Source organism: Osmia lignaria, chromosome 13 (genome assembly GCF_051020975.1).
Source record: "Osmia lignaria lignaria isolate PbOS001 chromosome 13, iyOsmLign1, whole genome shotgun sequence".
In the NCBI taxonomy this organism is placed as follows: domain Eukaryota; kingdom Metazoa; phylum Arthropoda; class Insecta; order Hymenoptera; family Megachilidae; genus Osmia; species Osmia lignaria.
Window position 1 is genome coordinate 6812130 of NC_135044.1, and position 20405 is coordinate 6832534.

At 38.0% G+C, this 20405-nt stretch overlaps 1 protein-coding gene and 1 long non-coding RNA gene across 3 annotated transcripts in view; one reads left to right on the forward strand and one right to left on the reverse strand.

Annotated features, from left to right (window-relative positions):
* Positions 1-6522: 6522 nt before the first annotated feature.
* Positions 6523-20405, reverse strand: part of Fur2 (furin-like protease 2) — a 210733-nt gene continuing 196850 nt past the window's right edge. Inside the window, exons 4-17 of one of the 2 annotated variants that reach the window (XM_034319968.2) lie at positions 19624-19827; positions 17089-17383; positions 14397-14569; positions 13294-13959; positions 12827-13043; positions 11837-11916; positions 11457-11728; positions 10273-10460; positions 9949-10197; positions 9254-9722; positions 8655-8854; positions 8311-8592; positions 7900-8117; positions 6523-7684 (exon numbers count right to left, since the gene is read on the reverse strand). In XM_034319968.2, the coding sequence (XP_034175859.1) occupies positions 7577-7684; positions 7900-8117; positions 8311-8592; positions 8655-8854; positions 9254-9722; positions 9949-10197; positions 10273-10460; positions 11457-11728; positions 11837-11916; positions 12827-13043; positions 13294-13959; positions 14397-14569; positions 17089-17383; positions 19624-19827 (3621 nt within the window). In that variant the 3' untranslated portion in view covers positions 6523-7576. Of the gene's footprint in view, positions 7685-7899; positions 8118-8310; positions 8593-8654; positions 8855-9253; positions 9723-9948; positions 10198-10272; positions 10461-11456; positions 11917-12826; positions 13044-13293; positions 13960-14396; positions 14570-17088; positions 17384-19623; positions 19828-20405 lie in introns of both variants that reach the window. The other variant, XM_034319967.2, reaches the window with a different exon arrangement.
* The window catches only part of LOC143306016 (uncharacterized), a 66919-nt gene continuing 63776 nt past the window's right edge, over positions 17263-20405 (forward strand). Inside the window, exon 1 of the long non-coding RNA XR_013063284.1 lies at positions 17263-17404. This is a non-coding gene — a long non-coding RNA (uncharacterized LOC143306016). The remainder of the gene's footprint in view (positions 17405-20405) is intronic.

The window sequence follows — 20405 nt, forward strand, 5'->3', positions numbered from 1 at the left end:
ACACGGTGCGGCTAATTAATCAAGCTTTTACGGTCGACGTCCAGTAAAACCACTATTTGTGGGTTTCTTTGTCTTTCTTTTGTACGCCGTTCGTCAACATACAACCGCATAAATTATTCTTTTCACGATCAGCGCGATTAAATGTCTAAGTACTTCATTACCACTTTTATATTATTATCAGTTTCTTGTATGCAAAACTATTGGAGCACTTATTTTTCACATGATTTTTGTCAACTTATTTAACAATTTTTTAAGTAACAGACAGAATTTATTTCTAAAAATTGAGATGCAGTCACTTCGTTTGTGTTTACTTTTTTGGAAGTGATTAAATTATTATCACCTCACACGGATTGCTTTTCTCTTTTTTATTACAAAAAACTTGCTGATAGAACGTGCCAATAAATCATAAAACATCGAGACTGATGAAACGCATTCCGAAATGTGACACTGGGGAATAAGAGAGGCAACGTATTGTCAGATCAATATTTTTAATACATTATGAACGGATGTGTGTTCATTTTGTAATAAAAAATAATTACACAAACAGAAATATTTTCACTCACAGATATTTACAACAAAAGAGGTACCAATGATTTGTATAGTGTTTTACAATACTGCGGTTGAATTTCAAAATATTTTTATCAAATTATTATTGTGGTCCAATTTAGAAGCGAAAAGGGTGATAATAAAATTGAAAGAAGAGATTTAACTAAAAATAAATTAAAAGTGTATTTCCAAGCATCTATAAATATTTCTATGTGTACAGGAAAGAATTAAATGTTATATTTCCTGAAAAGATGGCGTTAGTTCACGCGTACGGATCAATATTTCTATCAATTTCCACAGACCGAACGTGTTAACGGCGAACCGCGGACGCCACGTCTCAAAGGAGCAATGGCTACCGTGTTCTGGTAATGCAAACCCCTCGATTGTCCCTCTTTCTCTCAGCAAGTTGGTAGACTAGTTGCCTGAACCCCCATCCCTCTTGTAGATTTTTCCGTTCGCACTGGTCTCTTGCACTTCATCGAAAGCTTGCGGCCTCCTAAAGTTCCCACCCTTCAGTAATAATATATCTGTCCCTTGGGTGTCGCTGAAGAACCGTGCCCTTCTAAGACCAAAAGCGTAACCATTATCTTATACATAACGAAGTTCCCCTTCCGGCCATTTTCTGACCAGCCTAACCTCGATAGCCCCTGCTACCGTCTATACCTTGAAGATTTCATAGCCGGAAGTAAGTGCTTCCTTCGAACTGCCTCGTACCTGTAATTAGCGATCGGACCGATACTAATAGATATTGATGGGAAGTATTGGATGGTATCGACGTTTCAGATACCTGGTATCAATTTTCGACGTTGGTGCTTCTTAAAGCGATACGGTGTATTTTTTATTATACATTTTATAAAATTAGGGTGAAAGTGGCCCAACTTTGCTCTCCTCCAAAGTCATAGAAGTCATCAGTGATTAGCAGTGTAAATTAGATAAATTTAAATAATAAAAAGAGAATAATAATGGAAAAATACTACTATTATGTTAATAATGTGAGATAGCAAACTGAGAGCCTGAAACATGAAAGGTCTTTTAAAGTAATTTTCCTCTTTAATCCTCTTTTATCCTTTTATAATGCTCTCTATTCAAACATACGCTCAGCTTTTAAATCCTTCAAATAGATCAGTATACTCGCTTCTCAATTCACGTGTCGAACTCAGCAAACAGCCATAATTAGTCTGTCGCTAATTACCCGTACTTTTCCTTCGCACCTTCTGCGTCACGTTTAATCCTCATCTGTTCCAGTTTCCCCACTTTCTGCACATCAGTCTTCTAGACAGAAGTGCTGAGCTAACGACCTGATACAATTATTAAATTAATCTCTCTTTCAGTGCGATAATTTTATCAGTGTCAAGAAAATTCTTTCAAACTTCATTTGTTAACTTACGTAACTTTCTTGTACAAAGTGTTAAAATTGGATTTTGATTAATTTCAATAACATTGTTTGAAATAAAATAATAAAATATTTACAAAATAGCGAAATTCATTTTCAAAATCTTCTATAAACTGCTTTCTAATTAATTAATTAATTAATTCTGTTAGCTTGTAGTCATTAGCTACATTGTTATTATGTACATTAGTGATGGGTTTACTTATAATTAACATTGGTGATAATCTTAATTATATATAAGGTGTCCCAACTAGAGGAGGTCACCTTAATTAAAATTTCCCTATAATTAGCTCGCCTTAGTTTGTATTAACTTTGTAGCTTAGTGTGTGAATCGATAATTATTCACTTAAGAAATTACACTTTAGAAGTTAGGTATATAGAGTTTCAAAAGTGGACATTCCCATGGGATATTTTCAGCTTAAGGTGAAAGAAATACTCAGGAAAGAACGTGCTCAGAAGTACTATGTTACGAAGGTGTCGTTAAGCTAGCCAAGTCCATTCCCAGGGCTTTGTTAAACGGAATTGGTATCAAACCCATGGGACACGCTGGCCTAGAAGATCTCTATTATGTCAAGGAAGGACGAAATGAGCTTCTTGGGATTTTCTTTCCATTCATCCCTGTTGGAAAACCCGATCGTTCAATAGAAATCATTTCGCTGCTGGATTTCTGACGAGTTTAGATGATGAAACTGCCGATTTCTCCCATGAGAATTGTCTCGATTGAACTTTCATATGACAGCAATCTTTTTTTTCATTTTAATAATTTTAACATGAAGTCATCAATAGCATTCTTCTGCATAGGTTTTTTTACGCATCCTGTAAGTAATTAATTAATTATCATTAATTTTTAGAATGATCGTTCTTGTAAGTTCGAACCATCGACCCATTATTTATTTATAATTAATTAATTACTGCCTGGATCCTTACAAAATCTTTTCGCATGATTTTATGACATAAAATAATTTTAACATGTTTTTTACAATAAAAACCTTCCCCCATGACGAAAATGGTACACGTTGCGCCATTTACTGGTGAACTTAGGAACCACCAAAATAGATCATTCTATTTTTTGGCAAATTCCTTTGTTCCATAATATGCATTCGGTTTTTTCGACCTATTAGGGCTTATAGAATGATTTACATGTTGTTATTCATTAGTTTTATTATCAGCACCGGTGATAATAAACTCTCTCTGCATACCGACATATCATCCGGGGTATCAGGGACCCCGATTGCATCGGTGGCGCTCTGCATACCGATCTGGCGCCATCCGGGGTGTTTAGGACCCCCTGTCCTATAGTTTCCACCGTTTCTGTAAAGATGGCACTACGATCGAATTTAAAAAATAATTTATGGCGGTTTTTTAAAAATACAAGTTTGTCAAACGCTTATTTTGATAGTTCTTCGGTCTCGTAATAAATAAAAGTTTTTATATAACTTTATAAAGAAATTCTTTCAATTAATGTTAATTATCATTCACTGTTTAAATTAAAAATATATCATCTTTAGTACTCCTAAAAAACCTTCATGAAACAGAATCTCAACATGAAACCGTAAAAAAGTAAATTGCAAAAGAGATTGATGTGTAATTTCAATTTTATGAGGTGCAATAACAACGAATACAAATTTCACGTTCAAAATTATTCGGAAACGTACGCGTAATCAGACAGAAAAATTTATTCACCATAAAATAAATAAAAAATAGGTAACTGAATTCCTCTAACGAGTAATACCCTTGCGTATAATTGTACAGTGCATCTAAAAGAATTTTTTACCTCGACGATGGGAAATTAATTTAATTAGCTGAGTTTTAAACGTAACATACCGGAAATCAATATCCAATTTTTAATCAATTATTGTTAATCAAACAAATCCAACTACACTCTGATTTTTTGCAGTTACTTTATTTAACTCTCATACAGTGTTCATTGAAATCCAATATTAAGGATATTCCTATGTTTCGTGCTAAAACATTGACTTTTTTTCTAGTTTAAATTTTTCATGGTATTCGTACTATTTGAATGATCCCGTGTGTGCACAAAAAGAAATCTCAGCTTCATTCGTATGCATTGTTTCATTATTGATTGGATACTCTAAATTAACAAGCAGTGTCTGTTTTTCCGGACAGATTTCACAGTTCGAACGGTTAAATGAAAAACAATGTTGGAAGCGGATACGGAAGATACTTGAACAAACAATATATCGCAGTCAAAAATATGTGGGAAAATAAATTTTGAAAAACGTATATGTTAACCATCCGGATAAATAACAAAAATCATCAAAATGTAAATAAACGTGTTTACGTATTGCACAGGATTTACACATTGCTTATATAATTTGTTGATTGCATACCAAATTTTTGTGAACAATAACAAATTTTAATGTCATTGTCTTTTTCCCTGGAGGTGCCTATGGGGAAGCCTGATTTGATCGTGAGTGTACATAGTATAAATCATATTTTATCCAAATGAACCTTTTTTTTTCGCATTCATCTGATTTTTCTTTTTACTATCCTGATCCTTGTAAAATGAAGGAAGATGGACGCGGAATTATCGCAACTAGTATAATTAAAGCGATAGTACGATAAAACCGTGGCACGTACGTAAACGGGATTTGCCTTCACGAATTTACGATATCCGCTTACGATACGACAGCCAGCCTGATAAAAGTAGAGGCACGCGAATTATCGTTACCGAATTTATCGGTTAACGTGTTATCACGATCGGTGTATCGACGAAACGTATATCAGGATCTCCTCTATACGCATTCTCGTTTGCAACTTTTGAAATAGATCCTTCACGTCCGTTTTGTTTCCCATTGTCTCTTGATGGACATAAAGTGTCAATGATATTCAACCTTTGTCAGCCGATACTGGGCCACTTTTAACCCATTTTTTAATCGATAAAAAGAAATAATTTCATGTTATTTTAGAAACAGTTAATCCTGAGAACCTCTTTATTCTCTTTAACAATTTTTCATTGATCACCCGGATTTAGTATTTTTCATGGAACACCCTCTATAAAATTCGAGGGTAAGATACTCTGTTCGGTCTATATGTTTCTATGCTTTCGTCTATATTTCAACGTTGGAAAAATTCATTGTCCCATATAGGTCAAAATTAATATCGCAGAGGTGGTATACAATTTCGGGGATCGAATTTGACGGTTTGTCACTCGTTCGAACATTTTCATGATTAATACTCGCAGAAATTTTGGACGTGTAGACGAAACGTTGGCAAAACCTAGCAGACGTTGAATCATGACGATGTACTGCTCGATAAATCACAGCTTTGCTCACGGTATAATCCTCGATTTTTCACTCGTTTCACCAGCTTCTTCGTGCATTGGAAAACGCAAAGAACCGTCGTCTCTATAGGTAGATTCAATAAATCATCAGGCTTCTCGTATTCCAATTTTGTCAACGCACGATGAACCATTGAACAATTTACAGGGTTTCGTAAAAGCGTGAAAATTAATTGGATGGACAAAGTCATATGAAACTGCATCGGAAGTTATTGGAATTTTTCAAAGAATTACTCGAGGAAAATTTGTCATCTCGTTCGATTATACATCGAGTTAACTAAAAATTGTAAAAAGAATAATTTTAATTTCATACTAACGAGGGTAATGACCCTTGAATTAAGAAAATAAAAGAAAATAATAAATCTTCGAAACCCAAATAAAAGAATGCACGAGTATTGATCGAATAAAAATAAAGGAAACCATTGTAAGACTAGAAACAACATTGAAACAATGCTCATATCGTTGAGCACCAAATATCCTCGAAATGCACCTGTGCATTCCACCCCCAACGTTCATTCTTAACGTTTCATTAAGTAATGGCTTTCCATTACCAACGAAACTCTCTTCTTTACCTTCGCCTTTGGTATTTCAGTTACTCTTCTACCCTCTTATAATTACAAACAATAGAAATAAATATACTTACCTTAAAAATCATTCAAGATACGAGGGGTAAATGTAAATAAAGAATTTGATAAGGAAGATAGCAGGTAAAAGAGGATCCAAGAATATTTCATTGGGAACACGAAACTCAGAATATATTTAAACGCCTGAGTATGTGTGTATATAGATATATATATATGTATATTAATATGTATATGTATATATTTATAATCGCGTTCATCATAAAAGTACAATAATAGCTTTATATCAAATCACGAGGAGAAATTCAATATTCACACGGTAGGCGCGGACAGTAGCTATTAAAGTTACCGATTTACCGAGGACTGTTTCGTGTGTTCTTCCCACTATTATTATTATTATTATTATTATTATTACATTTCTCTTTCTGTTTTGTATCCTCAAAGGGGAAAAGAAGAAATAAAGTTTCTCGGTGCGATACACCCACAATGTGGTCGTTCTCTTTGCACGATAAAACGAATAAAACGAAGCGGAAATAACTCGCAGAAATAAAAACGTACAAGGTGTCCATATAAACAAAACGAAATACATAGACGATGTAGCAATAACAAGAAACAGTTACAAAAGAAATGCGTTTGGCTGTTCGTTAACGACGGAATGACTGATACACACGCCGGATCGTCCAGAAATCATTTAACAAATCTCCTTCTTCCTTCTTTTTTTTTTTTTTTTACATTGCTATTGTTTCCTTATTTTTTCATTCGTCTATTGACTTCCTTTGCCTCCCCTTTTTTCCTTAACCTGCTATCCTTGACGATAAACATTTTTGTAATATTTTAAAATATGTACATCTCTGATTACGTTTAACTGGTCCATAATTTAAATGAATGCGCAGTACCCTTCGTTATTGAGCAAGCGAATTCTAATGCTCCTTAGAAACGTCTCAAAAATAAAATTCCTTTCCTTTCTTTTTAATAATATTCGACTCGCTCGCGTATACTTCCTTCCCGTCAATTTTTCAAATTCATAATCAATTACGTTTTGTTAGACAGCGTTCAGGATAGAAGGCAATAAAAAAGGGTAGACGAATCGGTGTTGCGAAGGGCGTTGTAAACCAGGCACTTTATAATGTCCGTCACCCTTTTCGTGTTCACACGTGAATCGTACTTCCGTTTAAAAGTTATTTCGACATTTACACACTGGTCTCATGTGCTCTCGACGCGCCTGACCGTTCGAAAAAAAAAAAAAAAAAAAAAAAAAAAAAATGATAATATACATACCTAAACACCTCGTTCACCGTCACACTCACGACAACGAGCACGCGATCGCACTGTCAATTATATAAGTGAACAACAGTCACACTTTCTCCGTGCAGTGCGCTTTAAAAAAAGAAAAAAAAAAAATGGTGTCTTTACTATCACGTTTTGAACGAATTCCTCTTGTTCCTTTGTCCCCATTCTTTATCTCTTCACCACTGTTCCCTCGTCATTCCTTCTCCTTTCAACGAATATTTAATATTTTGTTCTTTCTATTTTTACTTTTTTTTGTGTCTTTTCTTCGTTTTTCTTTACTTTTCTTCCTCTTCGTCTGGGACCACTTTGTTCTTTTAACTGGAACCGCGGCGGTTATCGATTCCGACCACCACGTTTTTTTCCTAACGCCGCACGAACACACCGATAAATTTCATCGTGATGTCGAAATTGAACGACTTTCATTAAACTCTTCGACGAGAGGTTTCTGTCGTTGCTTGGCAAGGGTATCTAGGTCATCAGCTCCGTTGTGTCGTCAACGTCCACGTCGTCCGGTGGTTCCACCCTCATGGCCAGCTGCGTGTAACCCTTGTTCGTTTCTCTTCTGCTCGACATAGCCTGGAAACAAGGGTACGAGGATTTTTATTTGGCTCGAGGTGCGTTGCGTCGGGTACGAAGATAATTTCTCCCTGGAGAAAGTAGGAATGGATGAGGAACGGGTGACTGGAAGTGGATGGACCGATTGGACGGGGACAAACCGATTGGACAGGGACGAATCGACTGGACGTGGAAGATGAAGAAAACATTTCTCGAACGGTAAAATTTATACACACCTGAAGTGCAATGAATATGGTGGCAAACAAAGCCACTGACACTAGACAAATAGCAACAGCTATGGTTGTAGTTGCTGTTATCGCCAGTGTAGTTGAATCATTTTTATTCGCTGTCCCTTCATAATTTGCATACATTTCAGACATAGCCGTGTCAGCCGAGGTGAATTCTGTGCCTGGTACTCTCCTTTTACCTGCCGGTGAGCTGTTCCTGCAGCCACCTAAAATTGCAACAAAACGAACAAAGAAATTAGAATTATTATTAGCTTTTATTCATTTTACTAATTTTCAAAATAATTAACATTTTTATGAATTAAAAGAAAATTAAAGTATCCAAAGTATAATTAATTTCCAGTCACGAACTGACGCAACTATAATCTACATATTTATCTCTAGGTTAGTGAATGGTGTTACCAGTTTCTGGGTCACAGAGGCAACATTCTTCAGCCTGAGCTCCTTTCTCGTTACCGGTGCAACAGGGTACGCACTGATTATTCAGTTTGTCCAAGTGTAATGGCGGCGAGCATGCCGCGCAACTGAATTTACCAGGACCCGTACATCTTCGGCATTCGGTGTGACAGTTCTTGCAAAGTTGCGTCAGAGGATCGTAGTACTGTGCCCCAAGGCACTCCATGCACAAACCACCCTCCAGCATCGAATGAGGAGGACAAGAGGTACATTCTAATGGCCCTTCCCCTGTAACGCATTAGATGAATGTTGTTATCCATGAAAAATCCTTGACACAGCTCTCGTCTCACCTTTGCACGTGCGACAATAGTGATGACACTTCTGACAACCGAAGTTGGATTTGAAGAACCCTTCGGGACACTCCGGATGACACTCTCCTGCTGCTAGTTGCCAACCTCGAGGACAAGTTACGCACTGATCCCTTCTTGGTCCTGAACACGTTTTGCAGGATAAGTAACATTTGGCACATTGACCCCTATCGCTGTAATACCTACATGGAAAAACATTTTCCTTTTTATTCATAAATTCGGATTAAAAAACTTGGCTCCTCTGACTGAGAGTTAAAATTATGCTTTAAACAAAATTTATTCATAGGGATGGCAATGACCTGTGGGTGAGATAGAAGCTAGAAGTTTATGTTATTCATTACACATGTAACTTTGTTCAATAATTACAATCCCCTTATGAATTTCTGCATAAAAGCCAACAAATTGACTACAGTAGTCCTCTGGACCGCATAGGATAGTTATCACTTCTGACACTCTATCCTTTGGGAAAACCACCACAGCTAACTCGGCGCATAAATTACGGAAGGCTGTGTATATAATCTCTTCCCAACTCTGCAACAACTTCTGCAGACAAAAAAACTGATAAGTGTTTGGAAGCTCACCCTTGAGCGCAAGAAGACCTGCATTCTCCACTTTGCAGTTGCAGGCCATCCTGGCAGGCGGTGCAGTTCAACCGGGACACGCATGTTTTGCAGGTATGTAAACAAGGTACGCAGATTGGCCTCGAAGGCTGTGCCATGGAGTAGTAGCCATCGTCGCACTGGTAGACGCATCGCTTTCCTTGAAGAAGCAACGAATTTTGACAGGATATGCAGTCGGTCTCCGCAGGTCCGGCGCATGTCTTGCACGAGGTATGGCACGTCGTACAGTGTCCGTTGTCGAAATATTCAGAGGTATCGCAACGATCGTAGTGTTCTGGAGCACACAGATCCTCTTTGTTCAAGGTCCATCCGTCGATGCAGCTCGTGCAGGTTGCCGTGGCACACGTGGCACATCCTGGGGGGCATGGCACGCATTCTCGACGCTTCTTGTCTGCACTGTAGCCAGCTGGACAAGACGCTCGACAGGTGCCTGCAATTTATAAAAAAAGAAATTTATTTTTCTTCAGGAATTTTATTCCCACCCCCTGGTCATCCTCCAACTGGTTTATTCGTGTTGCAATATATCACTTCCTTATCTTAATAAATAAAATTTAAGATCTGAACACTTTAGCATCTAAATAAAGGATTTCTAGGCTATCAGTTACAACAGTATATCATTTTTATGGATTATCGCGTAGATGAGTGTATGTACATACCGTTCAGAGAAAACAAGCTCGGTCGACACGAGATGCAGTGATTTTCAGCGGTGCCGTTGCAAGTTTCGCAGGTAGAATGACACGGTGCACAGTTGTAATCTTGAGTCTCGTAGGTATACAGAGGACACGCCGCGTAACACTTGTTTTCGTACATAACCAGGTGATGCTCGCAACTGGTACATTTATCCGGCCTATCCTGGCAACTGGCACAGTTCGCCTCGCAAGGTACACAGGTACCGTTCTCGGTATCTGAAAACGTCCAAATATTTTCGTTCCAAACAAATTAAATGTTTTCGAATCGTTAACGAAAGCGATGGTACTCACTCTCGTAATATCCTTCGGGGCATTGTTGCAGGCAAACAGCCAGGTCGGTGACCCGAAGATGAGCAGGTGCACAGGAAAGGCAAGAATCCTGACCAGCCCCGGCACAAATTTCGCAGGACTCGTGACAAGGCCAACAAACGCCACCCTGGTTTGGAAAACTCCTCGGTGGGCATCGACTCACGCATGTGCTGCAATTTTTTATTTTCCAAGCAAACGTTCCTTCGCGATTTTATTTGATCGATTAATGAATTTTCGTTTAGCAGTTCGTTAATTGCACCCTTACGGTTCGTTGACTGCGTACATCGTGTGTAAGGTGAGACATAAATTTTCTATTATCGATTAGACGGTGTTCTATTTTAGTAAGGGAGCTTTTTGCAAAACATAGAGCTACTTAAAATTGAAATTTATATGGTGCAGTTATTAAAAGTTATGTTAGTAATTATAGAGCGATCGATTCTGTTAGTGAAAAAGTTAGAAAGAATAGCTGCACTTTCTGCACCAGAAGAAGTTTCATTTTTCATGAATGCACAATGAATCTACGTTACAGAGCACAACGTAATTACGATGCGAATACAAAGTTACTTTAATCTTGCTGAACGAACATTTTTATTTTAAACTTCCATCCCCCGATAGCGTAGAAAATTGAACGAGTTAGTACTCGTTCTACCTGATTAAAAAAATTTTTATAACATTCAGCAATTATTGTCTCTAATAACGCTGAGTATTAACCATCGTAGAAATTAATCCTTTCATTCGATTTCGATTTCACGAGAAAGAGTAGCGAACTTGTTTTTACCATTTGTATCGAGAAAATTCGAAATTCAATGTCGTACTTTTACATAAAAAGTATCACTCCGAATAACAGTTTGTTCCAAACGTTTGCGAGACACGATGGATGTGCAGAGGGTGCAATAAACCGTGGAACGAAATAAATGGTGCAAGAGACAAATTTCAAGGCTTTCGTAGCAATTTTTTAAAACAAAATACTACGTACTTTTATTTAAAAAAAAAGAAAAAATAATAATTACCAAAAAATAGTAGCTTTCGAAATTAATATGCAGGAGGGTCTCCCATTTGGTACAAAAATTGATCGTGCCAGGACATCCCGTGTAGGATTACCTCTGTTCCATGCTCCCTTTCCCAAGCTACTTTCCACAGCCAGAATTTCTAAAACGATCACTTACTTGTCGAGACGATAATTTTTACACGCAACACACTGGGTGGGTCCTTTCCCATAGCAGCCCTGAGAATCGCATTGAGGATCACAGTCGTGAAGGATCTTTCTAGTGGTGTCCAATGACTCGTCCCCGACTTGGGACAAGGACGAGGGCGAGTCGTAAGACGAGGACGTGTCCCCAGGTAGACGATTGGTCAGGATAGGCGCCGATGAACCATCCAACGTGGCCACCGATGCTTGGATGTTGGAGGCGGAACCAACGTACGGGCCCTGGTAGCCCTGAAAGGTAGACGAAGGAAAGAAGTCGACGTCGCCGCGATGGCCCGATGGATCATCGTCTACAGGATATGGATAATGCACGGAGGCGTACGAAGAATGGGCTTGTACCGGGTTAAATTGACGTGTCCGTATCCGGATCGGGTTGGCTGCAGTTCCGTAAAATATCAGCTGCCACTTCTTTAAGATTCCTGGAACAACAAATGATAGAAATAATTTCAGATTTTTTCAGATTCTGTCTTTTATTTTTGAAACACTTTGTCAATCGAATTGGTCAGTTATAGCATTTTCCTTTCTTTTCGAGGGTGGAGGTGGGGGTGGGATATAAATATTTGGAGTGTGAAAAAAAAAATACAAGGTCGAATCAGTACTGTTGATTACCACAGATTATAAGTTGGCTAGATTATTATTATAGAGAATAAATTAATATAATATTAGGATTTTTATAAACTTGAAAGTGTAATAAAACTACAGCTGGAAGTTTAAATTGTTATTAAAGAGCGCAGGACGGGAACTGAATTCTAAAGTGAAGCAAATAAATCTTTTCTGCACTGCTCCGCAGTGATTAAGGTAAACGACAAGTCAGACCAAGTATAAACTTCTTTAATCACTATTGGTTTTTCTGGCAGCTTCGGTTTCTGGATTTTCAAATAATCAGGTATCTGAAAAAATAAATATCAAATTAAATAAAAATGTCCAAAATGGAGGTACGGAAGACCATTAGAACTGTACAAAATAGACAGGGTTAATAATGTAGGATTAATAATTCAATATCCCGGTAAAATCCTATAACCCCATTCATCGACAAAGTGTTATTTGTATAATAATTCATATATATATATAATGGCAATCAATGTTAATTTGTTAATAACCATTTTCAGTACAAGGACTTAATTAGTCAGCGTACAAAATTCAGTTTCAATTAGTTAATTATTAATTACTTACAGAGAAACAATTTTACATTTATAACAAATTAGCAAAATTAATCTTATTAACTTAGGTCACAATTGGATAACCATTAATTATTTAACAAAGTGTTAAGTAGTATTTCTCTTGTCAAATCTGCTTGGACAAGTGAGAAAAGATATTAAAACTACTTACCTGGGGAATTGACGTGCCGGTTACCGGCGTTAATGATCTGCAGAGTCCACCGACCATCCGCCTTTTCACCCCAGAAGTGGACGCTGAGGAAAGGCCAGTCGTCGAAACTCGAGCTAAGAACGTCCCGTGGCCTTTCGAACAGTAAAGTCGACGTGGTACCCATCGGAGATGTCAACAGCAATCGCAGATTTCCTCGAGGGAAGAACCTTAATGAAACCTGTTTGAAAAATGTTTGACGTTTCAATCGTCTATCTCTTCGAGAAAGAAAATACCCAGAAAACCTTTCCAACACTCAAACTAATTTGATTAAAAAATATTTATTATCGAGATAAACAGATACTCTACAGCTCTGATCAATAATACTGCTAAATATTTGATCCTTCTAATCTTATAATAATGAAAATTCTATTTTGCAGGGTGTGCCAGTCAGTCTGTTAACCACTTCATTAGAATGAACACCCTCTTACCTTACACTGCACGTGCTCGAGGAAGCGAACCTCGTTCAAGGAGCCAGCACAGCCGCTAACGTCCATGGAGACGCTTAGCGTGTAACCGTAGGTCGGGTCGATACGTCTCTCCTCGTTGATCTCATCGGACTTGCAGATATGTTGAGGCGGCACGTTGGTCCATTGTTCGGCCAGGCTAACCATAGCGCCGGCATCCATGAGGCCATAACCGAATTTGTGGGAGACCTTTCTCTTTACACCGTTCAGTATCCAGCCAGGTTCCTTCTCGAGTGGTATCGACCTGGATGTAAGCACCACCAGGTACTGCATGTCTCTCCACGTGAGGCTCGGATTAGCTTCGAGGGCGAGGGCGGCAATACCGGCTGCCAACGGTGCCGATGCCGATGTTCCCGTGTGTTCGACCGTGCAAATATGATCTGGCCTTAGTTTCGCGTCCATATCCACCGTCGCGACGCTCTTGTCGTTGCCGGGCGTGCCGGACGAGTAAGTGGAGGCTAACGTCGAGCTACATTCCTCGAGATACCAGGGCTTGTAACCGCCCTGGGTCGCGCTCGATATGGACAAGGTGAAAATACTGTTTGTATAGCCGTCGCAGTTGCAAGAGTCCGTGTGACGGCCACCGTTGCCCGATGCCCACACGAAGATCGATCCTTTGCCTTTGCGACCCTGTACGTTTGGAAATCGTTAGTGCTTTCAAGTGGTCCCCGTTAAAGCGCTACCCGGCACACTTGACGGTGTTTGCGCTTCAATTTTAGGGGCAAGTTAAACCTTGCTGATTAAGAACGACTTGATCCTAATGAAAGTTTGCCGGACAGTGTAACGCGTTATAAAGGAATCAACGATGGACGTGAAAGTCGTTTATATTTTCTGCATAAACTCGTGAGAGAAAAGCTTGGAGCGCAAAGGGTTGATGCGATACGTTATAAGATATAAACAAATGAAAATACCATACCTATTGATTTTAACACATTCACCAAGTATGGATTTAAATTGATCCCAAGCCGATTTGCTTGAGATCCATTGTATCCCGTGACACCTGCAGATTGCCTTGATGCACGCCCCTTGGTTGAAGCAATAAAAGAAAGCAAAGGTGTATAACTTACGCTGGTTACGCCATAAATAAACGCCCTCCTGGCAAGAGGGCCAGGACCATCGACGGTTTTCCCATCGTCCTCGGGGCCCCAGGATGCACTGTATATATCGATGTGATCAGGATTCAATCCGAGTGCTCTGGCTTCGACAGCATCGTTTACCGGGCCATCGAGCATTCGCACGCCTGAGAACACGGATGGTATGTGTGTCAGATAGCTTTCCTTCTCGTTACCCCTCGTGGGAACCGCAAGATTTTCCCCGAAAATTTTCTAGCAACCCCCCCCTTGCTAATGCCGCCTATCCCCGTCTCGTTGCCGCGATCCACCCTATTTTCATTAAAATTTCTCCCGCACCCATTGTCATCTGTTTTTCACCGTTGATCGCAGTCGAGCCAATGAATTTTATCGTAGAAAACGCGTCGCTTCGATGCCGAGGTATGACGCTATTCCGAACGCGTTAAATCGAACAGGGATTGTTGTCATGCATTTTAATGGAAACCAGCCGACAATATTATCGGAACTCGATATTCCCACGACGTAAAGAGACTTGTAATCGGCAGAGACGAGGAAAGAGGACGATGCATGAAACGAGTGACACCTCGGTAATTGTTATGGCGAGGTAAAAAGAAAAAGATGAACATCGAGGCTGGACGATGAAATTGTTGGGATGTAATTAAACAAAGTAAATGAAATCGAGCGGAGAATAGAATTTATTGAAGTTAATGGAAGTGTTAGTGGTTCTGAAACGAATTCTCACGTGGTTCGTTCGGTGTTGATTACTCTTTTATTTGTGATATATTTTCTGTGATTTTATAGAAGGGAGAAAAAAGGATAGCTCGCATTATTCTTTTTAAGAACAAGAATTTGCACAGTTTTGCGTGTATTATTGATTTTAATACTGAATTAATTAATCAAAGGTAACGAACCGAGGTTAAAACGATATTAACTCTAACTATAACAGAGTACGAAAGAATGACTGGTTAATTCAATCCGCAGCGTTGAATAATGAACACTATTAATCTCTCCGGTCCTGGGATTTACTCGTTATTACGTATTCCAGAGTTGAGCAGAAAGTTATAATTAAAAAATCAATTTTAGCAAATTGAAAAATATGAAAATGCTTGCTGGAATGGTTTGCATCGTTTATTTATGAGTAGTAACATTATAATTACGGAATGTTCAATTTGCCACCAAATTTAATACATTAATGTGTAATTATAATATTTGTACGATGGATCAATTTGGTAATGCAATATTCTATTATGATATTTATCTAATGGAATTAATTGAACGTTCCACAGATATTCTGTTAAAAATTAAATTACTTTCAGAACCACAGTATAACGTGTGAATGAAATTTTAATTTGTTGAACCTGGATACGAATACGTTTTATTTTGATTTATTTATGTAATTTATTGTTAGTGTAAGATGATGTCAACCTGAGGCGGTTTTCGACCTCGTCAGGCGTAGATTCCTAAGTTTACGAATGTCAATACGTGGATGTAAAGAAAAATTTTTTCCGGGCCTTTAGGCTATCTGCGAAACCGGCAGAGTCGCTATTGTGTTCGCGATAGGGATAATCCCTAAGGATAAACATTCGGACGGTAAACGGCGGCAGTCGTATCGAAGCGCCGCAATAGTTTCATTCGTTCTTGAGTGTTCCGCGAGTCGACGCATGTTAAATAGTGTTCCAAAGTAAATAGTTTAATTTCTAACCTGCCAATATTATCTCAATCGATAACAGTTTATATTCAGTGTTTTAAGATACATTTCTGTCGAAAAAGTGTTAAAAGTTCCAAAATAATTCCGTTATTCCGCGTGTTTCAAAGACGCTTACTCGGCTTCCAAGTGACACAAATAAGAATCTATAGCAACGCGATGTCTAAAAGGAAGGAAGCTTTCCAAACACGACAATCTTCAAAACCAGCCACCCTCTTCGTTCTTCGAACTTTACGCAAACACCTCGAAGGATCATAATTCATCACACAAGGTAAGAGAAATGTCGTTTATAATAAAAAGAACCTTTCATTCGTGCGAAGTTTAATTTCAAAACCGCGAGAGTGTGAAACCAAAAACAATTATTTATAGAGTAAATGTCTACAATTAAGGCCCCAACGAGAAATCAATTGAAAAGAGGTAAATTTTATGTATTATATTTTTACCCCCCGAATCCAAAACTGCTGATAAAATTTGGAGTATTGGGATATTCGCTTGTATTTACTAAGATATTGTGGTAAATATTGATAAAAATCATTATTTTCAAAAGTTAATGACTTTGTTAAGTTAGGTTACCAGAAAAAATATAACTTATCTTGCGGAAGAAACTTGACCAGTTAAGAATAGTCTCCTTACTTAGTTCTAATTCCTGTTCATAGAGTGCACAGCACGGAGGACGCATCATCAGAAAACATCTAATAAAATGGGCAATTGTCTTGATTTTACTTGTCAATTTTAACAATTTTCGTTTAAATTCACACTTTGAAGTTATTCTTTTCAAGGAGACTATTGTTGACTGGTCAAGTTTTTGCCATGAGGTAAGTTATATTTATTCTGATAACCTAACCTATGTACCTTAAAAAATACAAGCGACCCCCAAATTTTATCAACAGTTTTGGATTCGAGGGGCAAAAACACATAGAATTGGGCCCTAATTGTAGATATTTACCCCTATCGGAATTCATTCGAAAAGTAATAATTTCTTACCTCCTATGCTGGCATTATAGGCGACCCCGACACCGCAATATTGGTTGAAAGCAACCGCTGCGACCTCGCCAGCGCATCGTGTTCCATGCTTGTTGTCACCGTTGTCCCTTGGCATCGGATCGTTGTCGTTGTCGTTGATGTCCGTGCTGGCCTGGTGATCGTAATTTAACGCCAAGTCCGGATGATTCGTTTGTATGCCGTCGTCGAGGATCGACACGACTACACCCTTGCCTGTGTAACCCTTCTGCCAAGCCGGGCCAAGATTCATATCGAAGCCATCCTTAGCGCCGCCATTCTGGGACCAGACAACAAAATGGTATGTTTCATTTTCAGTAAAATAATTTACGTATTTCGTTATTAAAATTTCTTTAGATATTAATCTTTCTCTATTATATTTATTTTGTGGTAGTAGTATTTATCACGTTAAGATTTCGAGATAAGTTCGAAGAAGCTCGAGAAATTTTTCTTTAAAAAATTTTAACCGACGATCTACTATCTATTATCTTCTTTTATCAACTCGACGTTAGTTATGGGACGACCTGATATCTCCATTTTATCCGCGAATGCTGATGGATGTACTGCTTTGACCCGAGGCTACTATTGCCTCGTCTTTTCACTATTCTCTTCTCTCGGCGCTGCTAATTTATTCTCCGGTGAGAAAGTAAGAACGATTCGTTTCTTGTCGATACGAACGAGAAATTTGAACACGGTCAAAAGTCGTCCTTTCTCATCCGTCGTCGTTCATAATTCTCGACGCGTCGCCTCGAAAACGATCGTTTCCGGTACAAGTTAACGGTGATCGCTGCTCTTGTCATTTCTGGAATTAACGGCGGCAACGATCTATACGAGGGCGGTATTAACGATCAGATGTTTTTCATTCGAAAACAGGATTTCCGTCGCGAAATCGGACACGCCCTTCCGTAGAAACCACCCCGTTCCCATAAATATCGGATTCAATAATTATCCAGCGATTTAGGCGATTAACAACCGATTAATCGAGCAATTAAATACACATTTCCTATACGTCTGATTTATTATTAAAAATATTGTTTTAATCTAGCAAAATCTTGGAATTTAGAAACAAGGAAATAATGATAAAATTTAGGACCGTTGAAAGAATTAATCTCACACAATTGTGAGATGAAACGCTTTCATTTTTACTCCCATTCTTTTATTTCGAACTGTTGAATGAATGCAACATTTAATAACATTCTCCTATCAACTCGTACGATTTAACAAGGAAATAACAACTTTTATTTATATAAAATAGGAAAAAGCTAAAGCGAATCCCATATAATCCTCATAAAAATAAATCTCTTTTATCCAGTGAATTTCTCTCCAACTTTTCACTTCTAGCGTGTTAAATAAACGCAGCGTTTAATAATATTTTTCTTATCACGACAAAGAAATCATGACTTTTGTACATGTAGAATTTGAGGCAATTAAAAATTGACAGATAAAACTCCCAACATCGTTAAAACGTAACCAGTGTTGCGTAAAAGTGTAAAACCAGCTGAAAAACGTTTTCATCTCGTTTTCTTTCTCCGACCATATTATTATTTTTTTTTTTTTTTTCATTTCCAGCGAGTTAATTCACGGTTCACAATTTCGAAACGTTCCATTTCCCTTGTATGGCGCGCCTTATTCAATTATCCACCGTCTAAATTCAAAGGCGTGTAACGATACGAATGGAACTAATTCGGTAATAATTTAGGCAGAAATGATATATCGTGTTTATCTCGATATACGTGAAATTAATTAACTTCTCTAATGGCCACGGACATAAATATCCTGCAATTCTTTCATATTCAAAACGCAGCGATAACGATAAATCTGTACCCGTCAAATGGATAAATTTATTTGACAATGCTAATGGAACTTTTCGATATAATTCAAATGATATATTTGTCATTTTTTTCTTTTTTTTTACAAAACTGACGGATGGAACTCGATTCATCCATATGCGTTATTCACGTCGTGGTTTCATCCCCGTAAATCTACGAATCAAACATAAATATTCGATTACACCGGCTCGATATAATAACTGAATGATTGCACCCGCGATTTTTGTACCGATTTATTTATCAAAATATTTTTTAATAAATGCAGGCTAGATTGGATTGTTTTTTATTTTGCAATATGGTGCTGGTAAATTTCTGGTGGGATGGACAACCTTCATAATTTTTGGACCATCCGTTGAATTTCATAGTCATTGCCTTTTTTACCTAAGAAAAGTTAAAGCCCCAACGTTAAAGAAAATTGGTCCATTTCTTCCGAAATTACCCTATCAAATTCTAAGTTTTTTTTTTTCTTTAATACGATAATTTAAATATTTAAAAGCGATCTAAAGTGTCGAGGTAGAGACGAAATCAGTAGAAATTGAAACGGCCTTAAGATGAAAGGAAACTAGATCTCGAACACGTTATAGCTGTTATCGGATGTCGTTAAAGTCAGCTACGTCGAGGAACGTAGCAGTCTCGTCACGTAGTTGGTTTTGGTCGGTTCTAAGGTAGCAAAATCGAGAGGTCCACTTACCAGGTACCACTGTTCCTTAAAGAGCGGATCCGTGAACAGGTTCTGAAGAGGTACGCCTCTATTCCTTTGTCGATGGAACGTGGTCTGCCTAGGACGTGGACCAAATTCATCGAAAAACGCCGGATAATCGGCGAAAGAGAACGAGGTGGGCACAAAGTCCCTCTTCTTGCGTTTCTTTTCGTGCTGTTGTTGGAACCATCGCACCTGGAAAAACACAAACGGATTTCTCTTTAGCAATCTTCCTACATGGATTTCGAAACTAAACAGTTCCGAAGCACTTTGCCAAAGAAGAAACATACACGCGTATTTCTTTTACCTGTTTATTTTCAGGATAAATAGTTGAAGAAATTGATTTATTGGAATATTTGAGAAAAATATTTGACACATCGTTTTATCATCCTTAAAAGGCTATTACTCGTGAAATTTTATACTTTGTAAATTCAATTTTAATATTCAATATTTCCTTCCCCAAAAGTTTTACAATTGATTACTTCGAGCTAACTTAATTATTGTTTGATAACTTTGTCTTTGAAGCCGGCCAAGAGCAATTTATTGAAATTGAAATGTATTTAGTTTAATAATCATTGCCCGAAATATGGAAATGTACTCAAAGCTGTTGACCTGTTCCTTGGTAATGCATAATTTTAAATAACATCAAAGGCTATTCAGTCATTTCATTTAACGGAAACTAATGATAGTAGTGTAGTAACTCCTTTGCCTTTGATGGGTTGCTAATTTACAGGCACAGTTTCGTTCATATTCAAAATTGCTTCCACACGGTA